This window comes from Fundulus heteroclitus, chromosome 20, assembly GCF_011125445.2.
Source record: "Fundulus heteroclitus isolate FHET01 chromosome 20, MU-UCD_Fhet_4.1, whole genome shotgun sequence".
Lineage (NCBI taxonomy): Eukaryota > Metazoa > Chordata > Actinopteri > Cyprinodontiformes > Fundulidae > Fundulus > Fundulus heteroclitus.
The window spans coordinates 9,442,723-9,469,059 of NC_046380.1; the positions used below are offsets into that span (position 1 = coordinate 9,442,723).

Here is a 26,337-nt window from a genome sequence, read left to right on the forward strand (position 1 = left end):
AAAGAGGAAAGGCAAGCCAAGGCAAGGCAAGTTTATTTGTATAGCACATTTTAGAACAAGGACAATGCAAAATGCTTCACATGATTAAAACAGGAAAACAAAAAAAAAAAGATTAAAAGCAAGTAAAAAAACAGTTGGAATAAGATGTACGAAATTTGAAGTTTGAGTTTGCATGTTCTCTCTGGGGGGCTTCCTCCCACAGTCCAAAAAACATGACTATTGGTTAATTGGTCTCTCTATAATCTTGTTAGGTGCGAGGGTGAGCGAGAATGGTTGTTTGTCTCTGTGTTGCCCTGCGATAGACTGGCGACCTGTTCAGGGTGTACCCTGCCTCTCGCCCATTGAAATGCTGGTGATAGGCACCAGCACCCTCACCCACAAGGGATAGACGTGTTAGAAAATGAACATGGAAAAAAATAAGCGGAAACTAAAAGCAAATATTTATGATTTTAAAAACAGTTGGACTACAGAGTTGAACTAATAATGTTTCAGTTAACAGTTTAACTAGAATAGTCAAAGGCAATCCTAAACAAATGTCTTTTTAACCTTGATTTAAAGGAACTCATGGTTTCAGCACTTTTACAGCTTTCCGGAAGTTTGTTCCAGATAAGTGGAGCATAGGAACTAAATGCTGCTTCTCCGTTGTCTGGTTTTGGTTCTAGGAACGCAGAGTAGGCCGGAGCCAGACGATCCTAGTGGTCTGGAGGGTTGATACACTGATAACAGGTCTGTGATGTATTTAGGTGCTAAGCCATTCAGGGATTTATAGACTAACAGAAGTATTTTAAAGTCTATTCTCTGAGATACAGGGAGTCAGTGTAAGGACTTTAGAACTGGGGTGATGTGCTCTACTTTCTTAGTCTTAGTGAGGACGCGGGCACCAGCGTTCTGGATCAGCTGCAGCTGTCTGATCCACTTTTTAGGCAGACCTGTGAAAACACCGTTGCAATCAATATGACAAAAATGCATGGATGAGTTTTTCAAGATCCTGCTGAGACATTAGTCCTTTAATCCTGGAAATATCCTTCAGGTGATAAAAGGCCAACTTCGGTTACCTTCACACTGCAGGGAAAAGCAGTCCAAATCTGATCTTTTTGCCCATACTGTATGTGACCCAATCCGGATCTTTTCAACACCAAAAAAACATGATTTGTGCCACGTCCAAATGTGGTACTAATCCGGATACAAATTGGATATTTTTCAAAGCGTTCGCAGTCTGAACTGTCATGTCTCATTCTAACCATCTTTCATGTCACCTTCCTGTCTCCAACTACACATCAACAAACAGTAGCAGCTGTTAGCGCTCCATAAAAGACCATTAATAGCTGTGCTGCTTTCTTCTTTCCTTAACACTGCCAGCTCCCATTGCTCAACAGCTTTATAAAAATAACAAGGAGAGATGTGGGCCGGTATCCGCGTTTTAGTTTTTTTTTAATTAGAGTTTTTTCAAACAAAACTTTATGGACCACTTCTAGAAAACATAATTACATTCACCATTTCAACAATGGTTTAATAATTGCTATTTTTTCCTCTTACATTTGTACCTTACTTACACAGAAAAGCATAGCCCTGAGATCCAGCGATCAGCTGTTGCTCACTATTCCTTTTACCCGCACAGAGCTAGGGAAGATAGCCTTTATCTACGCAGCTCCTTGCTCGTGGATTTTTTTACAATGGGGACTGGAAGTTGGCTGAGTTTTTATTCTTAAATGCTTTTAAGTTGAAAATTAAAGAATTTGAGACAGCCTCAGTTATCTGTAACTGTTTTACTTTATATGTTTTTTTATGTACCTGTCATTTAATCTAATGTATCTCTGTTCAGTATGTAACTAGGCATCATTTTCATATTGAGTATCAGTATCAGCAAGGTTGAGTATCAGAAGGTTGAATATCAGACTTTAATAAAGCTACCAGTTTTATGTGATTTAAAACTTTATTTTTCGGTGATAGTATTAATTTCCTGTATTATACTTTATTTTGTCACACTTTATTTAAATACAATACATTATTTCACACACAAGACAAAATCAATACAGATGTCAGCCAGATTTCAAACCAATGAATGCGGCTCAATTCATTTTGATGGATCAGGGATCTTGAAGTTCAGGGCTGCTGCAGCATTCTAATCTAATGAAGTAGAGGAGGAGAAGAATTAAATGATTTATTTTATTTAGCTGGTATTAACTTGAATGTATTTCATTTTGTATTAAGTTATTATTTTTTTACCTTTAACAACAAGTTTTGTTGAGCACTCTGCTCTGCCCAAATAATTTTCTGCAACAGCAGTGTAATCCCCGCTGTCCTTGGGCCCAACATTGAGTATTAGCATGGAGCAGACTCCACAGGTGTTGGTGATGTAGTAGTTGGTGTTGGTGTTTAGGCTGATGTTATCTTTGTACCAGGTAACATGGGGTCTGGGGTTCCCTGTCACGGCACAACTAATGTGGCACTCGTAGCTCTCGGGGCTTTGATGCATTTTTAGAGGAACAGAAAATGATGGAGGCGTCTCAAAGTTGCAGTTCTTGGAAGCTGGAAGTTTCAAAGAAAATCTCTCTGGAAGTAAAGAAGAAAAAACATCTGTAAGACATAATGACTGTACTTGTGACAACTCAGTTTGTTTTGTCTGCTAATGACGTTACCAAAATTAGGCATATGCTGTGAAGTTAACATGTTTACCTTCCTAAATGCATGATTTGTAAGTAAAGCAACATGCTCATTGGCAGTGACAAAGTATCATCGGCATTGCTGATGAGTAATTATTTGTGAGGCAAAACACAGGTATTGTAGCCTGTTACTTTCTCAGAATAGATCCAGAAATTGTCTTTTTTTAAAGATGGGATGTAGGTTAGTAAAAATTGCCTGTATGCCTGTTTCCAATAACACGCCAACACTTTACTGGATGAGTGAAAACAAATTCATCCATTATTTTTTTCTCCAGAGTAACTTTGAGTCATGTACATATGAAGTACATGACTCAAAGTTAAAACAAATGGTTATTAAAACAACTCTTCAATGGGGTGCCATTGAAGAGTTGTTTTACAGTTTTTGTATTACATTTTGTACATTTTAATGTGGAGATTTGGTTATCTTCCTACAGTTCACTAAATGGCTAAATCTTTATTTATACCTTAATGTAGTCATTTGTAAAGTTTTCATCTGTAATTGCAGCAAATTGTGTAATTATTAACACTAACAATAATGGGATAGCAAGTACAGGCTTTTACACTCTAACCTTTAATGTTGCATTCAGGCTGATGCACATCTAGAGCATTTTTGATGCTCTAGACGCAACTATCTGACATTTTAGGAGGAGCTACTCCGTTCTTTTTCTTTGCCAATCTCGTGTACAGTTGCAATCAAGAATACATGAAGAAAACGTCTTCATCTAGCAATTCTGAACCGTGTCTGAATTCACCAGAGTTTGGTGAATTTCACCATTTGCTCCAGGAGCTGTGCCTAGATGAGGGATTTCCCAGATTCTTCCTGGTCTTTCCTGGTCCTTCCGTCCCATGATAAAATTCAGCACTACGTCACAAGGCTGACCTCCTCTGATCGGTTCGACGCACACAACACATCAAAACGCGCTGCACCAGACACGTAAAACATGCTGCAGGACATCTCAATGCCCCGAGACACACGTCCACCATAGACTTTGTATTAAAACAACAACTGAAATCATGTTTGGTCTGAACGCACCATAACACTTGGATTAGTTTTACAGAGGAATATCCAAATACCTGTTACAGACATAAAATTAACTTTTATCGAAGGACATTTGAGTTATGTCAAAACTTTTAAAAATCTTTGTGTTTTCTAATATTTGATTTGTTTAGCCTCTGCACAGGTCAGTAAAAGAAAACATTGTTGTTTTTTTAAATCAGTTCTTGAAGGACTGTATATGTTTACTGCATTGTGGTAAAAACTTGCCTTTCTTTTTTTTCACCTCCCAGACCGGTGACTCAGATGCTGCAGAAAGTCCCATGTCATTCTTGGCGTAGATCCTGAACTTGTACTGCCTTCCTGGCATAATATTGACAGCAGTGAACCTGTTGTTGAAGAGATGATCAGCCACGGTGTGCCAAGTGCGTTTAACAGAGTCGTGCTTGGTGACCACATAGTGCAGTCTGTCGTCTTTCTTCTCGTCCGGAGATGGAGTCCACAAAACGGTCACAGTTCCCGACACATTCTCTTCCAGTTCCACAGGACCTGGAGGCTTAGGATCATCTACAGAAATGTAAACAAATACTTCTAATCTTTACCCTTATTATGACCAAAATGAGGAAAAACAAATACAATAAATTATTTCTGGTTATAGAAGTGAAAACAAATGTTGCTCAGCAACTATTGGGGAACAAAAATCTACTGAATCATTTCATTGTCGCTTATTGATTGTTTTGATAGATATAAAAGCAGTTTCTATGTACCTGTGACTCTTATTTCAACACTGGACGTCTCCTGACCAACAAGGTTCTTGACGATGATTGTGTAGATCCCAGTATCATGGCGCTCTGATGAGGGTATCATTAGCTGTGATGATGTGTCTGTGTTGCTCACTGTCACATATTTGGGGAGAGGCAAGCCATCCTTTAGCCATGTGATCACTGGCATTGGAGAGGCCTGTCAAAAAAAAACAAACAAGAGATACAATGAAGGATGGGAGTCTGTATTCATGTAAAGTAGCAAAGTATTGTTGTAAGCCACCACTTTTTCATCTTGGTTTCCTGTGTTCATTCACTCAATTATCAGAATGTAAATGAGTGGAGAGGCATTTAACAACTTGCTACAGTTCATCTTTAATGCCTGGGCTTCAAACAGGGTGTAAAAGATAGAGTAGCCATGCAGGCATGCATGTCCACATGACTGCATACATACAAGTAGCTATTGGCAGTTGCCTGCTGTTAGCTATCGTTAGCTGGCAACAACGGCTATTACCTGCTATCTCATTTGCAGTACACTGTTGTTAGCTATATAGCAAAATCTGTTGTTTTATAGGTTTTTCACAAAAAAATTTTTTTAACTTTGCTGTGTGCATTAAAAACTTTAACATTCACTCCCAAACACACAAAATGTTGCATTCCAGTTAAAAAGCAAGTCATTTTTATGGAACAGAAGGGCAGTAACTCATTCAATATAAACGGCGTAAAAAAAAAAACTAACACTGGTTTTGTTTTAGCATTTGTATTAGGAAACAAACCTATGATACCCATCCTTAAATAGCTATTTAGACTTATCAACACAGTAAGTAAATTATAATTTTATTAAGACAATGGTACCTTAAAGTTGAAGTTGATTCGAACAGAGTTCCCTGCCCTCACTACCATAAAGTTCTTCATTTTTCTGTCAGTGAATTGGGGTCTAACTGTAAAGATGAGAAAAGCCTTTTAGACAGTGATTGTTTGAAAAGGTATAAAACAGTTTTGTAACGTTCAGTGACTCACCTGGTGGAGGCATTGCAATGATGTAGTTGTCTAACTCTTGAGGCTCACCGTCTCCACCGTCATTGGTGGCTAAAACTCTTACCCAGTACATCGCCATGGACTTGAGACCCACAATAGTATAGGTGGTCATGACGATGGGGCTGGTGTTACAGCGACCCCATTCAGGGTTTTCAGCTGGTCGTAGTTCCACAAAGTATCCTTTGGCCTCATCTTGGACACCCTCTTCTTCTACTGGTTTGGTCCAGCTCAGCGACAAGGTGGTGTACGTGGAGTCTGTCACCTTCAGGTCAGTAATTTTACCAGGAGGTTCTGAAAGTGTAATCAGGTGTACGTTGAGAGTAAAGTCTTGAAACATGTTTTTGTTGTTTTTGCGTAATGATTACTTACTCTTTGGATCTCTTGCAATAACAAATTCAGAAGGTACACTTGGCTCCCCAACTCCAGACATATTAATAGCTGACACTCTGAACTCATACTCAATACCTTCAACAACATCCTTTACTGCATATTGCTTTGCTGTTGAGATGAAACATTTCAATGCATTAAAATGGAATGCATGTACTTTTAGATGGACATAAATAATCAGTAATATTAGAGTGTCTTAACCTTTGATGGGCTCATCTGGTGCGTTGACCATGCCCCACAGATTACTCCCATTCTTGCGTTTTTCCACATTGTATCCCAAAATATTTGTTCCCCCTGTATTTGCTGGTGCGGTCCAAGCGAGATTGATACAGTCCTTGAAAGCACTGACAATTCTTGGTGATGAAGGAGGTCCGGGGTATGCTAAATCAATTAACAAGTAGATGTCATTTTTACAAATGTAAAAAGTTTCTCTGAACTGCCGTGTTTTCACTCAAGAGAAAACTCACCCTTTGTCCCAGCCTGGATGTCATCTGTCTCTATCATTTCACTGATGCCGTGATCGGTTTCTGCCCTGATGTGGTAGCAGTATTTCCTGCCATGATCTACATCTGTGTCCCTGAACTTGGGCTCCAAGCCAATGTTGCCCAGCTTTTGCCAGCTGTTACGTCCAATTTGCTGTCGCTCCAGAATGTAGTCGGCTACAGGGCAACCACCACTGTCTTTGGGAGGTCTCCATTTAAACTCAATGCAAGAGGACGAACTTTCAGTGATATCCACAGGCCCCTGTGGTGGTGTTGGCTTATCTGTATTAAGACATGGACTGTATGTAATTTGATATTTTAACTCTGAAGCGACTACAACATGCAGTTCTCAAAGTGTGGTGGTACAACCATACCTAGGACATTAAGTTGCGTGATGGCTTCAACCGTTCCACATTCATTTTTAATTTTAATCTTAATTTCTCCAGTGGTTCTGCGTTGGCACTTGGTTAACCACAGGCGGCTATGTGAGGAAGACTTCTCAATCTTAACATTAGTCTCCTCCATCAGCTCTTCCTCGTCATTGTACCATTGGATTTTCATGGGCTCACGGCCAACGAATGTTAGCTTAAAGGACGCATCTTTTCCTGCTTTGATTGTTACAGGTTTCATAAACTCAGCAAGGTCCTCGGGGTTGATTCTTGGAGGATCTATTTGAGGGGAAAAACAATGAACTTAATATTTTTTTTAAATAAAGTCAGCTTAGCTGAACTTAGAGTTTTAACTGGCTCATTTTAGCTGAGTAGTCTTTCCACAAACCTTGAGCAGATTACTTCAGAGAGATTATATTACCTGAGACATTTATCATGGCTTCTGTTTTACGCCCGTCAGCTTCACATTTATACATCCCGGCATCCTCTTCTGTACAGTTTTTAATAACTAGTTTGCGACAAGTGCCTTCTTTAATGATGTTAACGTCCTCTGTGGCTGTTATCTGAAATTGATGCACACAAATGTAAAGAGTTCCGCATCACATACGATTAAGGCGAAGTAGTTACTCCATTACTTTGAAGGAGCTGTACCTCTTTTCCATCTTTGTACCAGATTGCATCGCAGTCCTCCCTGCTGAGCTTGCAAAGCAGTTCTGCATCAGTACCAATAACCACAGTCACATCTAAGAGTCCGCTAGTGAAATGAACTCCTGGGTCTGAAGGAAAAACAGTCAAACCATTGGATATACAAGTACAATATGTCCAACTGTACCTGAATACATTTTGCTTTCTAAAGCATCTCACCAATAACAGTTTCTGGGATAAGTGGGCCGGTTCTCACTCTTTGTCTTTTCCTTTGAACGGATTCTTCTTCTTCAAGAACATCCTCTTCCTCTTTTGCTGGTGCAGGTTCTTCGGGTTTTGACATTTCCTCTTCTACAACTATTGGCTCTGAATCTGCCACCACGTCTGCTTTTGTCTCTGGCTTCACCTTCACCTGTTTCTGTGGTTGGGGTTCAGGTCTGTCTTCTACCTCTGTTCTAGCTTCTGCTGCTGCCTCTTCCTCTGCCCTTTCCTTTGCTTTGGCAATCAACTCATCTCGCTCTTTTTGTAATTTCTCCTGCTGCTCCTGAGCAACCTTGAGAAGGTCCTCTCCACCACCCCCTGCACGGGTTGTCTTGCGAGCTTTCTTCTTTCCAACCATATTTGGATCCTTGTTACCTAAAAGAGAATACACAGTGGGAGGAAAATGTTATATGATGTTTACATGAAGCCTAGTATCTTTTTGCATATGGATATATATTATTTTTATTTTTTATTTTTTTGTATTCAAGAAAAAGCCATACGCTACCTGTAGAACTACATAAAGAGGTCTGTTGTGTGTATATATATATATGTGTGTGTGTGTGTGTGTGTGTGTGTACACTTTGTACAGTTGCTTTCTAATATGTAAAAGCTACAATAGCCATCCAAACATCTTAGTTGTAAACAATAATTGGCTAATGTTACTGCTTTGAAACAATTATCTTTTTGCCAATCAAATGATCGGTTCGTTTGCAATGACCAGTTTTTGTGTCAGTTGGCTATTTACAGAATAGGAATTCAAATGTAAAACAGCGTTAACCTAATAAACCTGCTTGACACTTCGAATGCATCATTTAACATAATTAATCCTCACCCTCCACTATGAGCCAGGCACTGCAGGATTTTATTCCAGCCACAGCTGAATAGATTCCTTTGTCCAGTAGCAGACAATCTTTCACCACTAAAGTGTGAATCAGCAGGTCGTCCGACGTGGTAATATCATATTTTTCTCCCTGCTCCACTGGGTTACTTTTCCCCATCCAAGTGATTTTTTTCATTGGATGTGAGAGCACACACTGGAACACTGCATCCTCTCTTTCCTCTGCTTTCACATCTTGAATCTTAACCAAGAAGTCCACATCTGGAACTAGACGAAGCAAAAATGAACGTTATTTAGCACATGACATTTAACATATTTTGTCAAATTTTGAAAGAATGGTTATGCACAACTTCTTGAATGAACACTGTTCTGTAAAATATTAAAAAAAAATATTCAGTTGTGTATGCTCTTACTTTTTAATTCAGTTGAGAATATTTTAACTCCATCAATTTCCAGTTGGTATAATCCTGCATCTTCAGGATTAACTCCATTGATGCTAAACACAAACTTCTTTCCTACTCTCTTAAGTCCGTGTTTCACCTCGGTGTCGACATCAAAAGGAATCATAACTCCATCCTGTTGTAACAAGACAGGCCGTGAAGATGAAACGATATAAAAATAGGATTTTCCGTTGTTATTGGGGGTATATTAGAACAAATTGAGAAGTTTTAGTTTTACCACTTTCTATAATTAGTGATAAATAGTCACCTTGAATAAAAAGATTTTGCTGGTTGGGTCTTTCAGTGACATCTCAAGTTCAAACTCTGCAGCACCAGTAGGTTTCAGTTCAATAGGCTTCAGGTTACAGAGCTTTTCAACAACCTAAAATCATTTTAATAATGAAAAAAATATATTGTATAAAAACGTTATTATTCAGTATTACAAATCTTTGGTTGCATATTTGGTTTCTGTGGACAGTGTGAATACAAACCTTCTCCTGCTCCTGCTCTCTCTGTATCTTCTTCTCATTTAGCTTCTTTAGCATCCAACGGAAATTGGTGACCCCATATTCAGCACAAATGCTCTCATAGTCTTTCTTATCTGCACTCATCAACAGTTCCCAGAACTGGTCATCAACTTCCCGCTTTTTCTCTTCCTTGGGTTCTATGTCCGCCCTCAAAAGGGAAACAAACAAACCATTCAATGCAATTTAAGTCAGTTTACTTAATTAGCTCCGGTTCATAACACGCCGTCTCAAGGAATCTTACAAGAAAGGAAATTCAAAAGAATCATATAAACATATTCCAATTCAAGTGCAGTCAATTTAAGTATAATCTTCAGATTGGTCAAAAAGTTTTCCATTTAAGGAATTCCAGCGGATTCCATCGACTTGCAACATTCACTCGTCATGGACAAGCCTGCAGCGACAGTGGAATATCGCTTGCATTGTGTCCTTAAACAAATAATCAAACAACGGATCCATAAAACACTGGTTTGCTTTGGAAAAAGCGAAAACACAGATTCAAGGACAAAATCTGAAGTTGCCCACTTACGTGCTTCTCAAGTTCTTTTTGAAGTCTTCGGGTAACTCTCGGATTGCTAAAATTACCACAATTAGACAAAATAAAAAAACAAACCAAACAGCTGGGTTATGAATATTTATTCAAAATGTTTATTATTTTTAACAAATGATTAAGTTAAATAATACATTTGTTTTAAAAGATGCAGTTTGTATACCTGTTCTGGATTCTTTCATCGCTTTGCTCTTCTTATAGCCAACTAAATAAAGCAAAAATTGAATCGTGTTAGAATAGTTATTTTAAAGAAAATAAAAGTGCATTAAACACAAAACATCTTACTTTCAATGACATTGAGAGTAACAGTTACAAGTGCTTTTCCAAACTGATTTCTAGCATAACATTTGTAGGTATCCGATTGATCTGCGCATACATTGGGCATCTGTTACGAAATAAAAGAAAATTAGTTTTTGCAAAAAGAGAACTGTGTCGTCATTCATACCTTAAACGAGAATGAAAAATAGTGATTATACCTGTAGCTGATGTTCACCAGAAACTGAATCATATGCAAACTTGTATCTCTCCTCATCGATTTCCCCATTATTTCTCACCCAGGTGACAGTTGGTGTTGGATTACCGGTAACTATAGCTCTGAAAAAGGCCATTTTTCCTACAGACATACCAGAAACAATTTAAAACAGGTATTATAATATCATAGTTAAAGGAAATGGCACTCCTAACAGATTTCACCTTCTTGAATCGTGAGAGCGATAGGTTTCCGAGTGAAATCTGGAGTGGTCATGCCATCTGGTAATTCTTCCACATATTGAGTGATCATAACTCCAGGCACCCGGGACTTCTTTTTAATTTTCACTGCCATTAAGCAGAAGACAGGATGATATTTCAGAAATTTGTGAAGAAAAAGATTCCAGCAGAGCATTGATACATTTCATACTGTCAGTTGTTTTTCAAAGAACTCCAGTCTGAACTGCCTGTTTACAGATTTAATCGTATAACTTATAATTTAGCTACACATTCAGAAATATATTGTCTTTTCATAATTGTTTGTGGTTTATTTTGCTTACCCTGCCCAGGAGCAGTTGGCTGCTCATCCTTTGCTTTGCGAATCTTAAACATCTTCACTCCAGTTTCTCTGTTTATGCAAAAATATTACAAGAAACTTTTAAAACTACATATGCCACTGTCATGTTTCCCCCGTTACAATTTGTATAACAATTCGTCTTCATTATTTTGAGTAAATGCCGGGGCCATTTGCTTCCAATTCTGTGCACTCCATATTACTGAATTCCAGCGAGTTCTGAAGCTGACCACTGTCTTAAAAATAATTTATGTGTTCCAGATGGTCTAAATATGTTCTGGGTATCACTTATCATCATGGAATCTGGAGGTTTATGGTTGGATGTGTTTTTAGAAAATGCAGTGTTGGAGGGAGCTATTTTTTTTCACTAGGTTTGCAAAAAATGTAAAGCAAATTTAAGTTGTACACGGTACTGAATAAAGCAATAGTTTTATGCACATATGCCATGACAACCTTTAATTCTGTTAGGGAATCATTATTTTTACGTAAATAAAAAAGGTGCCTGGGTAAATACTTCATCAAACTATATTTACAGTTTTACTTACAAAAGCCTCCTGTTTTATAACCTTTAGCCACTGAACATAAAAAAAAAATCATTACAGTATATGCTATATATGTACTTTAAAAGTTCTGTTTTTATATGCAGTTATGTCATGTGTTTTAAATCTATTTTGACCTCTAGACATCACAATAAGTCCCTGAAATATTTGGTAAATTATATTGTCCGATGTCTGCGATGATACGCAGCATATACCGTAAACTAATTTATTCTAAACAGAACTTCACATTAATAAAAAGTTTCTGAAAAGAAACACTTTTAATTGCAATAATTTACAGGTATTAGTGTGACTGATGGCATATTCTATCATTCTCTCTATATTTTAATTGCTCAGTTCTGACCTCATTTACTTTTTTCAGTCCATTTGGAATCCAGTCCTAGAGGAACATCTTTCTAATTAATTAAGTATACATAATAGCAGTTTAAATTATTACAAGTAAATTTAGACTGAAAGGATCAAGCAGAGCTCTCGTGTGACTGAAGTAGCTACATATTTTCCAATTTAGTACACATGCTGGGCTGCCTTGAAGCCACATTTTCTGAGAGAGAAAATACCTTTGCCAAGGGTGTTATGAGTGAAATGATTTGTGAATGCCAGCTTTCCACCGTTACTTTCAGAGCTCCCTCTTAAAACGGAGCAGGCATTTTATTGGTTTTTTGCAGGATTAAAATGTGTCTCGTAGCATGACCCACTGGTGAAGTATCATTTTAATTTGCAGCTACAGCTTTTAACAACAATATGGAATCAGAGCATATCGTCGTCAATAATCAATAATTAGGCTTTCAATAACTATCCTCATTTCCCCCCAACAAGGAACGTAAATACACAGCTATGGAGCCATTTTTGACATTTCATGATAAAACCTTAAGGCTATTCTCACCAACTGATAGACCTCGCTGCATTTGCTTACATTATGTATGAAGTTAATTTACATTCAACATACACAGAACATGAAATACACACATGAAATCCCAAAATATGCTGCAAATAACAGATCCTTCCATACATGTACTTACTATTTTTTATCGTTAGCCACTTTGCTTTGCAGTCTGGTGCCAGCCTGGATCCAGTTGATTCTTGAGTGTGGTCTCTTCCTTTTAAGAGGCCATAAAGGCTTTTATGACACTCCGAGCAACCCAACCCACTGCTTTTTTTCCAGTTGCACATAGAGATAGGCTTACTAGCAAATGCTCCCTCACCCTAAAGTGCTATAGGTTGATGAAAGAGGAACGCCAGTGGAACAGCAGCAGAGAATATCTGTAAGTCTCCTTTTCTCAAACCTGGGAGTCATAGCTGTGGGATGGCAGCAGGATGCTTTGGGATGATGTAGAAAGAGTTCTCATGGGTAGCTTTTTTTATTCTCATGGGTAGAAACACATAAAGGCTCGGCCATATTTCTTTCTACATTACACAAGAGGTAAGACTTTTATTTTTTATTTTACTCCAATACCTCACTGGATTTTCAAGTTAAAAAACGCCCGCATTGGACTATGGGTAGGCTGCTGAAAGACTTTCCCAAACTTGGAGCTATGAGCATTTCCTATGAAAACTAAACTCTACAAACCAACCCGTTTTAACCTGTTTGTTGATTGGACAGTTTCTAAAAGTCTCACACAGACGCTATTTGTGTTTTTGTTGCTCAGAGTGTGAACCCTCTCTCCCATCACTCTAAAAAACGGACGTCTGACAGTTCAAAAACATTCTAGTAGTCAACACTTGAGAATGGTAGATTTTAATGTTGCTTGACACATGGTATGAATTTTGAGACATTTTACATAAAGACATGTTACAGGGGGGTCATGCATGTAATTTTTAGTGAATTAATTTGAAGAAACCATTGTGTATACTGGGCACTGTATGAGTCTGAAGTACTTGAATAACTTAGATTAGTTTTTTTTAAAGTTTCATCAAAATGGAACATTCAACTTTTAACTTAAACTGAATATTTTTTTCAAACTTTCCACACAAATTAGAACATTAAAAACATACTAACCATGAAGAGTTTCATTTCTTTTGCAAATTATCATAAAAATGCAGCATTGCATGCACTAACATGGGTTAAGCTCTTGTCGGCATTTGGGAGCCCTATAAAGGCCTCAGAGTAGCCTAACAAATTTACCCAAAACCTACATGTGTGACTGGATTCTGATGCAACAACAAAAAGCAACTTCCTGTATCAACTCATTCTTGATTGTCATTATAGTTGTTTTGTCTTTACACAATATCTCATGAGTCAATATAATACTTGTGCAACCTGCTAACAGAAACAAATGCAAACAAAAAGCAACAAGAGCAAAACGTGTGAGAGATTAAAATGATGGCAGCCGGTTATGTTGTCAAAGAGCCTGATGGCAAACAGCCAGAGATCACATTGCCTTTATGTTAAGATCGTGAAAGTCTTTTATAACACCAGGAATTGTTATTTTGACAAAATTCAATTGGTTAAGTACAACAGATCAGATATATTTTTAGAGAATATGTGGAAACCTTGTCATTTTGACTTGACACATTTTTCAAGGTTTAAAAAAAATTAAATGTTTAAGGTTAAAACGGTTTCACCAGAATTGAATTTACATTTTACACAATGTAAATTGGAATTTGCTTGGCTCTGTAAGACACACACACGTCAGTTTCCAGCTACTTGGCTTCTGTGGATCCATTTATTCTGCAAAGAAAGATGTCATTAGTGTATTTTGTTTAACTTCCAGGTAAATAAGAATATCATTAATATAAAAATGTATTTCAGTACTTCAACACACAAGGGAAAACTCATGGTTATATAGATTTATTACACAATGTGAAAAATTGCAAATGTTTCTTTGTTAATTCTGATTAATTTAGCTTGCAGCTAATAAAAACCCAGGATTCAGTTTCTCAGAAAATGTGAATACTGCATAACATGAATAAATATATTTCTAATACTGCATAGTACATGAGCATAACCATGTATTATACAGCATGCTGCATGCTCTCAGTGTTTAATAGGTGCTCCTGTTGCATTAAACACGACAGGAGTACAGCACAGCATTGAGGTGATCCCCCCCCTGAGGCACTAATTAAGCTAACTTTGCTGTAATAGCAGAATCCAACACGTCTGCATTGTTGGGTCCAGTTTGTGTCATCTTTCTCCTTGTAAATTCTCTGTAGGGTTTAAGTCCGGTCAGTCTGCTGGCCAAAAGCACAGTGATACCATGGTCTTTAAAGCAGGTATTGGTATTTCTGGCTGTTTGGTCAGGTGCCAAGTCCTCCCTTAAAATGTAATCAGCATTTCAATAAAGCTTGGCAGCAGGGAGAAGCATGAGGTTCTTTAAAATGTCTCGGTAGACAGCTGCACCGAAATAAGACATATAAAAACACTGTGTCTGCACCAACAGATGGCATGCTTCCCCTTGTCATCACTGTAGAGACTTCATACCGGGCCCCATGCAACATTTTTTCTTCATCCAGTTTCTTGGAACTGAATTCCCAAATAAAATGCTAAATTGACTGATTTGAAAAGGGGGACTTTGGAGGACTGCACAAAACTTGTTTTCCTCTTCACACAGTTAAAAGAAGTGGCTTTACAAAAAAATAAAAAAAAATGCATCTCAGAGGATGCTGTTATCCTGTTTGTGCAGCTTTCTTTTACCCCATGTTTTCCTTCCACTTAACTTTATTGTAATATTTTTGGCTACAGACCCTCTGTGAAAAGCTTGCTTCTTTAGCCGTTAACCTTTTTGTGTTAATCTACTTTTGGAGGGCGTCAATGCCTGCCTGCATTAACCTGACAACAGCCAGCTGCATGTATCGCTCCGCCTAGCTCCACTCACATACATCTGGGACACGGCTCATTGAAAATGATTTCCCCAACCAAATTTTTGGTCTGGCCAATCAGGACGCAGGGCGGGTGTTTCATGGATGTGACGTAGTGGAGAAGCCACCGTGAGATTCCAACAACAATGGCGGCTCGCATCGAGGAAGCAAGCGTTAGCATTGATGCTGCTATTTCTTCCGTGTTGTCCAATCTATCTGATATTGTTTCATTAAAAGAACATCAGAGAACGCCTCTGAAGGCTTTTGTTGGGGGAAACCATGTTTTCGCCCTTCTCCCGACCGGATTTGGCAAGTTTTGTTTTCCGGGGCGCGGATGCGCAACGTGGACGCGCCCCGGAGCGGTTAGCGGTTAGCGCTAACCATATTGGGAGGCCTTTAGTCCTCAACGCGGTCGGCGCGGGATCGACTCCGACCCGCGGCGCTTTGCCGCCTGTCTCCCCCCTCTTCCTGTCAGCTCACTGTCAATAAAAGGTGTGCCACTACAGTGTTTCCCGCAGGAATTTGCTTATGCGAGGCGGACCGACTCGCGGGGGGGGGGGGGGGCTGTGGGTGGATGACTTTTTCTCCGCGGACCGGCTCGCGGAGCGGGAGCGGGGGGGGGGGGGGGGGGGGGGGTTGTGGACGACACGTTTTCCGCGGCCGCCTCGCCAAGATAGCGCTGCGGGAAACCCTAGCCGGCTCTAGTGACTAGAGCCGCAAACACATAAAAAAAAAAAAAGGTTTTTTTTTCCGGCGTCGGTCTCATCAGCGTCACGGGTTAGCTTCGGTGTGAGTGGTTGAAATAGCACGTCGATAAAGATGACAGACAAGTGGCTTATCCAATCATATGCAAGGAGTTTTGATAAGGCCCAGCCTTCAGTAAAGGCAATGCCTATGGCGGTGTCCCAGATGTATGTGAGTGGAGCTAGGCGGAGCGATACATGCAGCTGGCTGTTGTCAGGTTATGCCTGCATGACCACTGTCGTGCCAACAGTCCTAGACCAGGTAAGCCGTAACTAAACGTTTTTGTGTTTAACTTTATTTCATTATGCTATTTCTCCCTCTACTTATGAAATATTCTACTTTTCAAAGAAACTGAACTTTCAGTTTGCATTAGCTATGAGCCATAATCTTTAGGAAAAACAGAAATAAACACTTGAAAATGTTATTTTGGATTACATCTGTCACTTTTTACTTAAATTACTAAAATAAATTGAGTTTTGGATGTTATGCTTTTTTTTATTTTTATTAAGAGGCACATGTGTGTACAACAGCACCAACCATGTTTAGCTCTTCAAAGCATTCTAAGAACTTACCTCTGACAGTGAGTTTAGTTGAACTCTCCGCTCTCCCCAAAGCATTTTCTGCAACCACCTTGTATTCCCCCATGTCTTTTGGTCCAACCCTCAATATCAGCATAGAACAGACCCCACAGGTGTTGGAGATTAAGTAGTTGGTGTTGGTATTCAGACTGATGTTGTTACGGAGCCATGTCACGTGAGGCGTTGGGTCTCCTTTCACGGCACAGCTCATGTAGCATTCATAGCCTTGAGGGGCGGTGTGCATTTTCAGTGGGACGAGGAATTTGGGAGCACACTGCAGGTCACAGGCCTTGGACTCTGGCATCGTCACAGTGAATTTCTCTGCAGGAAAAAATATATTAAGACTGCTTCGAAACATGACAATAGAAGAAGCAATTCTTCAAACTATTAATGTTCATTATGCTTATGACAGACATGATGTATAGAAAAGTCTTTATAAGTTATATGTCATTACCTATTATTTGAACACAAGTAAAAGTTAACATATTGAATTTAAATTGAGATTTGTAACGCTTATACAGTATTGACACAAGTGCATTAAGCAACTCTAAACTCTTAAGCAAACCTGAAAAGCTGTTTTTTATGTCACCTTTTTTGGCAGGAATCAGCCACTTTGCTGATTCTGATGGTTTGGAGGAGCCCATGTCGTTCTTTGCATAGACTCTAAACTGGTATTCTCGGCCTGGCAAGATGTTGCAGGCCGTAAATTTATTGTTGAAGATTCGATCCGCTATGGTGTGCCAGCTTCTCTTGACCGAATCCCGCTTTGTCACCATGTAGTGCAGCCTGTCATCGCGCTTCTCATCGGGAGAAGCGGCCCATGAGATGGTTACTGTGCCAGGCACGTTTTCATCGAGCTCCACAGGACCTGCCGGCTTTGGCTCATCTGGAGTGAGAGATTTTTTTTATTTATTTTAACTCGCTGTATTGAATTCTACATCAATGGAAAAGAGTAAATCACTATATTTCACTCACCAGTGACTCTAATTTCAATGCTGAATGTTTCCTGTCCTACAATGTTTTTGACAATGATGGTATAGATGCCGGTATCGGTCCGCTCCGATGAAGGGATCAGAAGCTGGGATGCACCCTCAGCGTTGCTGATGGTCACCTTTTTAGACACTGGCACTCCATCCTTTAGCCAGGTTACCTCTGGCCAGGGTGAAGCCTAAAAAATATGACAACCTGACTTATTTCAGATTTGCAAGAACATTCAATTAGGTTAGAGCTACGTGCAGCCATGCTTAATAATGCAGAATAGAAGAATAGAATATAATTAAATTTTACTGTCATTGAACTGTCACAAGTACAAGCAACGAAATGTGTTCTCTGCTTTTAACCTATCCCCTAGGATAGGTTCTGGGGTTAAGGGTCTTGCTCAGGGACCCAGAGTGCAGGCGCTGGGGATCGAACCGGGTACTTGCATCCTTCTCTGAGTGCAAGCGCACTGCTCTAACCACTAGGCCAGCACTCCCCCAGGTAGAATGTAGAATACTATTGAAAAGTTCATTTATTTCAGTAAATCAATTCATAAAGGGAAACACATTATATAGATTAACACAGAGTGATGATGTTTAAAGTCTTTATCTCTGCTAATTATGATTTTTCTTCCACCTCCAGCTAATAAAAATGTAGCACTTAAGATAACAGCATTGTATCAGACCAATAAAAAAAAGCAATATTTTTCATGCAGAAATGGGAACTTGATGAAAAGTATGTTTAATACCAGCTTAAAGGTTGCTTTTTTTAATCTGACAAACAAGTTTCTTAGAAATGCATATTCTAATTTATTGAATATGACTGCATTTTCACTTGATTAATTACCTGAAAATTAATGTTGAATCGTGCAGAATTTCCCGCTCTCACAATCATGAAACTTTGGATTTTGGCGTCAGTGAAGCGTGGTCTCACTATGTCGGACAAAAAAACAAGTTTATATGAATATGTTTATAGAGTCATAGTCTTTTTTTTTTTTTTTTTTTTTTTTTAGCAAGAACACTTTTCACATGTGATGATACAAAGCAGAAGAACAACTTTTACAAAACATCTATCATTGAGAAAAAGATCCAAGCATTCAGTGTGTTGCCTGATTTAAAGGTGGTCTCAAGATCATCTGGAGGATTTTGATTTGTGGGATGATCTGTTTTTTTCTTTTCTTAAATTCGATTTCTATCTTTTGATTTCCTTAATTCAATTTCTAACTTGCAGCGATTCCCAAACCTTTTTAGCCACGCAACCCTTTCTGTGTCCCAACCGGATTGACACACCCCTAATCTTCAAAATGAACAACACAAAAAAATAATAAGTGGAACAAGTTTTTTTTTATAGCTATATTAAAGGCGGCATGTTTAATCATGCTCGAATGACCAGAACACACATTAGAAAAAATAAATTGCAGTTGCAATAACGAATAACACAACCATCATAACAAAGGTTAAGGAAATAAAATTAGATCATAATTTGAATTAAATTGCAATAAAGTTATACACAATATCCACAACAGAATCCTGAGGATTTTCAGGTGCATCGGTGGCTCAGCCTGGAGCCAGAGAAAGAAAGAGACTCTCAGATCGGTCACACCTCCACAGACAACCTGAAACGTCTCTGAAGCAGAGACCATCCAGGTGGATTCACAGACTAAACTCTGATGATCTACCTGTGTGTGTTCTCACTTTATTTCATTTACCAGCTTCTAAATCTGGGTCTGACTCACGATTTATGCCGCAAAATACAAACACGAAGATGTTTAATTTGTGCCCGATGACGAGATAGAGAGGGATATAACACTTTGACAGAGCGGCATAGAGTAATAATAACTCTAAAACGGTTATTAATCAGAGAAATAAAACTTTTTTCAGATTTTTTTCATAGTGGTTACATCCAGCAGGTAAACGCTGCCATGGCAATACACCTCAGCTCCCCGCAGCCCCACCATCGCACTCCCCCACCGCCGGTTGCCAGTTTCCCTGTTCCACCCTGAATATGCGCTAAAACTGCATCTTTAAAATTAACTGCACCTGTCTGAATCACAAAAGTATTACAACTCTGTGCGTGAGCCTCAGAGCTGTAATACAAGTTAAGAAATCCTGTTTACCACCAATTTTTCCAACAGCAGCAGCGGTGTGCGTGTGACATCAGTGCTTGTAGCATGGTGAGTCACGGCACCATGGGCAGAGCTGTTTGTAGATGCTGCGCGATCGATAGAGAGACCTAGTCACTGAATTTAATCTTGTAAATAAAACTTTTGGCCCAAATTCAATTCTCCCTTTATTGGCGTAAATGACGTGAAGCGAACAGAACGGGACAGCTTTCACCCCGCCAGTCCCCCGAACCACCACTCCTCCCCCTGGGAGCCACACCTTTCTTCCAGTATAACCCCAAAACAACCTAACTTAAAGAACCATTAAGTGTGCAACAGCACTTAGCAATAAATACATATTTATTTATTTATTAAATTTAGTTTTTGATTTGAATTTTTTACAAAGAAAATGTTTATTTACACATATTTTATTTATTCGTTTATTTATGGTGTGGGGAAAAAAACACTGCCAGACCACCATTACATTTTTCATGTCGCACACTGCCTAGTGGGAGTTTTGGGAATCTCTGCCCTAAGAAATATATATATATATATATATATATATATATATATATATATATATATATATATATATATATATATATATATATATATATATATATATATATATATATATGTGTGTGTGTGTATGTGTGTGTGTGTGTATGTATGTATGTATGTATGTATCAATCAATACTGACTGCCTAGTTTTGCCTGGTGTTTCTTTAAATGTATTTTTAGAGGTTGATTTAGGTGCAAATGTACTTACCAGGAGGCGGCATAGCGAGAATGTAATTGTCCAGCTCCTGAGGCTCTCCCTCGCCTCCATCATTAGTAGCAATAACTCTCACCCAGTACATGGCCAGTGACTTCATGCCCTTTGCCGTATATGAAGTCATGGTTATTGCATTGGAATTGCATCGATCCCAGTCTGTATTTTCTGCAGGCCTGATCTCCACAAAATATCCCTTCGCTTCATCCTCAACCCCCTTAATATCCTTGGGCTTGTTCCAAGACAGGGATAGGGTTGTGTAGGTGGAATCTGTCACTTTCAAATCGAGCACTTTACCAGGCGGCTCTGAAACACATGATTCGGATGTCACTTTTGATGTCACACTAATATCTTATGTAGATTAACAATGACAGTTCTGTCATAATATTTGTAATCATCCACCTACTTTTAGGGTCTCTGGCAAAAACAAACTCGGATGGATTGCTGAATTCACCAGCTCCGGAGCCATTGATTGCAGACACACGGAACTCGTACTCCATGCCTTCAACCACCTCTTTAACCGCACATCCTTTACCTGAACAGGAAAATTGATATCTACACCTCATTAGTTTATCGCCGAAAACTATTAATATTGCCAGAGTTAACTGAAAGCGTAGATAAGTGGTGAAGTAACCTTTAATAATCTCATTGGGAGGGTTTACCGGGCCCCAGAGATTGCTGCCCTTCTTGCGTTTCTCCAGGTTGTAACCCAGAATGTTGGTTCCTCCAGTGTCGGCAGGAGGGGACCATGTGAGGTTGATGCAGTCCTTGAAGGCGCTGGCAACCTTTGGTGCTGATGGAGGTCCAGGATATGCTGTACACACAACAAGCATGCATTTGTTTCAAGTTTGTTTTTAAATGAGTTGGTATGCCATTGGCACAGCCTTGCTTTAATTCCCTGATTTAACCCCATGTCAGATTCCTCTGTCACATTATAAATTCTGGTGTTATTGGGCAATAACTAATGAGGTGTGGGGGGAGAAACATCTATACAATATAAATAACCTGACATTTAAACTAAATGAAAACATAAAACAAATAAGTAAGGTTTATTTGCTCCAAAAAGTGATTGTCATTTCCTTTAACAAGAGGGTTATTTAAGGGGGAAATAAGTAATATCAATACAGGGATTAACCTAGAAATAAAATAAAATGCCTCAATGGTTGTTGATTCCAGTGGAATATGTTTTGTTTAATATATTTGCGTTGATAACCTTATTTTTCCTTGTTTTGTGACCTGGTTGTGTAAATTCCATGAGATTATAGAATAGGGATTTACTAGAAAATGTGACGCATGTGAAAAGAAAGTATGTCATTTGTTTATGTCAATGAGTTTGAAAGGTAGACATTATTGTTATTTCACTAAGTTGTCCATTTTGTGTTTGTGCTTCGTAACAAATAACATGGTCAGATCTCTGGTGTGTGGTTTGAGGTACTTGGGATAAGATTTAAATTATTTTAGAGAGTGAGTCCAGATCGATCATGCATTAAAACAATATTTAATGCATGGGGACATGTTCTTTTTACCATCACTCTGTCTGTAACTATGTACCAGTCAACTAGTCAGTGAAAGTCTTGTTGGCTCGTCTCTAACTACCATAACCAGTGAAGTGCCATGTAAAAAATGTATATTTCTGTTTTTTTTTTTGTTGTAGAACATGTCAAACCTGGAGAGGAATTACACAAACGTTAGTATGGTCAGGTTGCTTTTAAGGTTAAAGGTGTCTTTAGGTACTTTTAACTGGATATTACCTTTTGTTCCTGCTTGAATGTCTTCTGTTTCCATCAACTCGCTGGTTCCCATTTCGGTCTCCACTCTGATGCGATAGCAGTACCTCCTCCCATGGTCCACGTCGGAATCTCTGTATTTTGCCGCGGGACCAATAGGCCCGATCTTCTTCCAGGTGTTCCGGCCAACCTGCTGCCGCTCAACGATGTAGTTTTGTACCTTGCAGCCGCCACTGTCCTTTGGGGGTCTCCACTTGAATTCAATTACAGAGGAGGAGGCCTCAACAATCTCCAGAGGTCCCATTGGAGGTGTGGGTTTATCTGTCAGAATCCAGTGTAGTATGTAACACAATCGTTTCATCTGAACAGATCATTCTATACTAAAATGTCACATCTGTCAAATACATACCCAGTACATTTAGCTGGCTTACAGCCTCAATCGTGCCAAACTCATTTTTGAGTTTTATCTTGACTTCACCGCTGTCCTTTCGCTGCAGCTTCATCAGAAGCAAACGGCTCTCTCCGTCTGAAGTGTCAATATTTATATTGCCTTCACTTGAAAGCTCTTCTCCCTCGAGGTACCACTGGACCTTTATTGGTTCCCTGCCAATGTAGGACAGTTTATAAGTAGCTTTGTGTCCCTTCTTTACAGTCACTGCGGTTTTAAATGCTTCAAGCTCCTCCGTGTCAAATCGTGGGGGATCTGAAATCAAGAAAATGCACAAAGATGTTTACATTTGAGATTAAAGACCTGCATTCACACTCTGATCAATTATGTCAACTTTTACCCTCAACAACAATTTCAGACTCAGTCTTCCGGCCATCAGCTTCAAATTTATATTTCCCAGCATATTCCTCTGTGACTTTGAGAATTTTCAGCCTATGGAAACATCCGTCTTTTGAAATTGCTAAATTCTCAGATGACTGAATCTGGGAGGAAAAAAATACTGTTCTTTATTGGTTCAGTATCATTCAAGAACACAGTCCTGAAAATGACTGCTTTAGGACTTTTAGCTTACCTCAGCTCCGTCTTTGTACCATGTCCCTACACACTCTTCGCTGCTTACTTTACACTCCAGCTCGGCGGCTTCTCCCATAATGGCTTTGCAGTCAGAAAGACCAGCGTGAAAGTGAACTCCTGGGTCTGAGAAACAAGCAATTTATTAAATGCACATATTGCCATCATTGCACATTCCTGTTTTGTTAATTTGCCTCTTCTTTGTGTAGGTATGAACTAATATCCACAATAAATTAACACATGACTGTAGTTAAAACCAGAAAAATACCTAATATTTGTCACTGTCTGACAGAATACAATTCAGTTTTAGGTCAGTTAGGTTAACCAATATTATATATATTTGCTAAATACCATAATAATGAGAGAGAGAGATTTTATTAGAAAAAAAAAATCCAAATTCAAGAGTCTTGCCTTATTTCTGTGCTTATATATAATTTGACAAACCAATGACATCTTCTAGATGATGACTTCACCTGTTTGCTTTTTAAGCCAACACCTCAAGCATACTACTCCCATGGGTGACATCAGAGTAAATCAGCTAACATATCAGGAAAAGAATTGTGTATATTCTTTGGTACAATTTCCAGATGCCTGAAGCTGGCAAATATTTTCCAGAATAGACAAATATAAACAAAAGACCTTGAGAAATGCTGGCTAAAACTGGTAATGAGTGTCATTACTGACATTGTCACTATTCTTGTCCCCAACCTAGAGGCTGGATGACCACTCAGAGGGAAACAAGCATTACTGCAGGAAGAAATATGTCTTAAACTTTTGCCTTGAATGCACCTGTTACAGTTAATAACAGGAAATAACATTATTTGGAAATACTGAAGCTTGGGCACAAATAGGTCTTTCAAATGTACATTGACCCTATGCATCTCAGTCCCATAGAAGATGTGTTGGCAGAGCTGAAAATGTGTGTGTGAGCAAAGTGGCTTACAACCCTGACTTGTTTACGCCGTTTCTGTCAGCAGGAATAGACAGCATTCTACAACTATTGTTAAAAGCTAGCTGAAGGTTACCTTTTTGACCCAAGTCAGTTTAAAACGAAGTTAGACTAAATGCTAAGGAAATGTATGACAACTTTAGAATTTGAATAAAGTAAAAAAAAAATCAAAGTTTTGGCATTTAGCAAGTAGAAATAAGCATTTGTAATCCTAAATGACCTTAAAATGAAAAACAAAAGCCTGATTTCATTCCAGGCAGTTAAATATACCAACAGTGTATGTAAATATCTGGTTTTAACTGTGTGAATTTGAAAAAATGAATGGTATTCTTTCCCTGTATGCTGACTTACCTGCCAAAGTATAGCATTTAAAGTAATATAGTTTTCATCATTTCACAGACAGATGTGATGTATGAGGTTAGAACAATATCATTTGAGTGTGTTTTGCCATCATTTGAATTGATGAAGTCTTCATGAATATAAAACTTAAGTGGCCTGCTATCTAGATGCTTTCTTCAGTTTGATAAGTTGAAATTTCTAAGCTTAAAATAAAGTCTTAAGAAAGCTGTTAACAAATGAAATCTTCCTCTCAGTACTGACAGTTCCTTCTTTATTTGAAGTATTTATATACTAATGGCAAATTAGTGTTCAGTAAATTTCACGTCTCTTCCTTGATTTTTCCGTTATGTAAAACCCCATGTACGCACTTACTGTTTCAGTAGTATTATCCTTTTTTTGTTCTGTGTTAAAATAATTTAGCTCAATGGAGCCTGAATTAATGTCATAAACACCAAGCAGGAATATAAACACAGAGGCACAAACAGCACAAAAGCATCCCAATTTTCCATAAAACGGCACATGTTGAGACAAACAGAAGATTTTTCTGCTGATGTCCAACCTGCAGGTCAAAGAAACACAGTTAATAACTAATCAGTCTCTAATATTCACAGGCATGAGTGATATATATTGAGGCAAACATTTAAAAAAATAATTTAGAATTGGATATATTTAGCATTCCTCTCAGGCATGACCATGGTTTAATTAAGTGTTTAATATTTTACGTTTAATGTTAAATGGTGAGAAACAACTAGCATTTTTCCTTGGTGGTTGCAAACCTATTCTTTCAACCTGCAATTCCCTGTAAATGTCATCATAGCATTAAATTATTTGCGCAGTGATGATACCTCCCCCATGCAGCAATGAATGCAGTGGCCAGCAATCTTACCACAAACTCTCTGCTTGATAAATGGGACGTGCCGTGCACGGCCTGAACATTTGCCAGCTGCTCTTGGCTCACCTCCTTCTGCACCCTCACCATCCCAGCTTGCTGCTTGTCCAATGCAACTCCCACCTCGGCCACATCTTCTACTGTTACTGACTTTTCATTTTAGTGGGTATGATGGTAAATAACACCAAGCCAACATTGTTGATTTACTGTCAAGTTAGCCCGACAAATAACATTAGTAAAAAAAAACATTTAAAGTAAAAACCAATAGCGAGACGGTAAACAGCAGCAACAGTTGTACGAAAGCTGAACCCTTGCATTTCTCTTGTATCTTTCTTTAAATACAATTTGCTGGGTCAAACTATTTCCTTTAATATATCTAAGTGCATATCTAGGTTTGTTTTTTTTCTTCCTCTTTTCTCTTTACATCCTGGTTAATTGTACACCATCCTCATTAACCAAACAAGACGTCTATAAAATGAATAAAGACAAACATTTCTACAGACATAATAGCACACTTATTACACAGAAAATGCAAATATATAAAACGTTTATGTTACCGTAAAAGGTTAAAAAAGAAATTAAGTATAGAATACACAATTTTCTGCAGAGATGGCACCATGTTAATCCCTGTGTGGTGTGAATTGTAAATGTTGCACTCAAAGTCAATTACCTTTTTAGTAGATTTGATTTTCTCCTTTCCGTACCATCTTGATATAATAAAAGGACCCACTCACATATCTTGTGGCTATTTGTACAAGTGGCCAGGACACCAATGTGGCTGTATTTTTTTTTTCATTTTGCTTGTCCAAAAAAAAAAAAGTTATACATGAAGATGTGCTAGCGATGTTATACATTGGCAGCACAGTGGCGCAGTGG

The 26,337-nt window shown here is 38.6% G+C and overlaps 2 protein-coding genes across 8 annotated transcripts in view; both read right to left on the minus strand.

Annotated features, from left to right (window-relative positions):
- Positions 1–1,914: 1,914 nt before the first annotated feature.
- LOC105928013 (immunoglobulin-like and fibronectin type III domain-containing protein 1) lies at positions 1,915–13,199 on the minus strand. Its single transcript, XM_021317855.2, has 24 exons — positions 12,591–13,199; positions 11,001–11,068; positions 10,666–10,788; positions 10,449–10,585; positions 10,258–10,357; positions 10,136–10,177; positions 9,952–9,997; positions 9,390–9,573; positions 9,167–9,280; positions 8,872–9,034; positions 8,453–8,725; positions 7,579–7,995; positions 7,366–7,490; positions 7,136–7,277; positions 6,700–6,993; positions 6,311–6,607; positions 6,045–6,224; positions 5,826–5,954; positions 5,439–5,747; positions 5,274–5,359; positions 4,425–4,617; positions 3,928–4,224; positions 2,227–2,553; positions 1,915–2,127 (listed from the first exon to the last, which is right to left on the minus strand). Exons 2-24 carry the CDS (start codon positions 11,050–11,052, stop codon positions 2,123–2,125), a joined length of 4,035 nt encoding a protein of 1,344 aa, XP_021173530.2. The 5' UTR covers positions 11,053–11,068; positions 12,591–13,199; the 3' UTR covers positions 1,915–2,122.
- A 91-nt stretch (positions 13,200–13,290) lies between these two features.
- igfn1.1 (immunoglobulin like and fibronectin type III domain containing 1, tandem duplicate 1) overlaps positions 13,291–26,337 on the minus strand; it is a 34,466-nt gene continuing 21,419 nt past the window's right edge. For 6 of the 7 annotated variants that reach the window (XM_036151278.1, XM_036151277.1, XM_036151276.1 and 3 more), the window contains exons 14-25: positions 23,286–23,410; positions 23,055–23,196; positions 22,676–22,969; positions 22,291–22,587; positions 21,174–21,353; positions 20,946–21,074; positions 20,537–20,845; positions 18,513–18,598; positions 17,664–17,856; positions 17,278–17,574; positions 16,683–17,009; positions 13,291–14,239 (exon numbers count right to left, since the gene is read on the minus strand). In XM_036151278.1, the coding sequence (XP_036007171.1) occupies positions 14,235–14,239; positions 16,683–17,009; positions 17,278–17,574; positions 17,664–17,856; positions 18,513–18,598; positions 20,537–20,845; positions 20,946–21,074; positions 21,174–21,353; positions 22,291–22,587; positions 22,676–22,969; positions 23,055–23,196; positions 23,286–23,410 (2,384 nt within the window). In that variant the 3' untranslated portion in view covers positions 13,291–14,234. Of the gene's footprint in view, positions 14,240–16,682; positions 17,012–17,277; positions 17,575–17,663; positions 17,857–18,512; positions 18,599–20,536; positions 20,846–20,945; positions 21,075–21,173; positions 21,354–22,290; positions 22,588–22,675; positions 22,970–23,054; positions 23,197–23,285; positions 23,411–26,337 lie in introns of those variants that run through there. The other variant, XM_036151279.1, reaches the window with a different exon arrangement.

Bases quoted from the DNA above. Each gene is read 5' to 3' on its own strand.
- LOC105928013 (XM_021317855.2), bottom strand. From the start codon at position 11,052: ATGTTTAAGATTCGCAAAGCAAAGGATGAGCAGCCAACTGCTCCTGGG. The intron at 7,491-7,578 runs GTGAGATGCTTT...TTTTTCCTTCAG, and splicing joins TATCCCAGAAACTGTTATTG to ACCCAGGAGTTCATTTCACT. The intron at 5,955-6,044 runs GTTAAGACACTC...TCATCTCAACAG, and splicing joins ACCAGATGAGCCCATCAAAG to CAAAGCAATATGCAGTAAAG.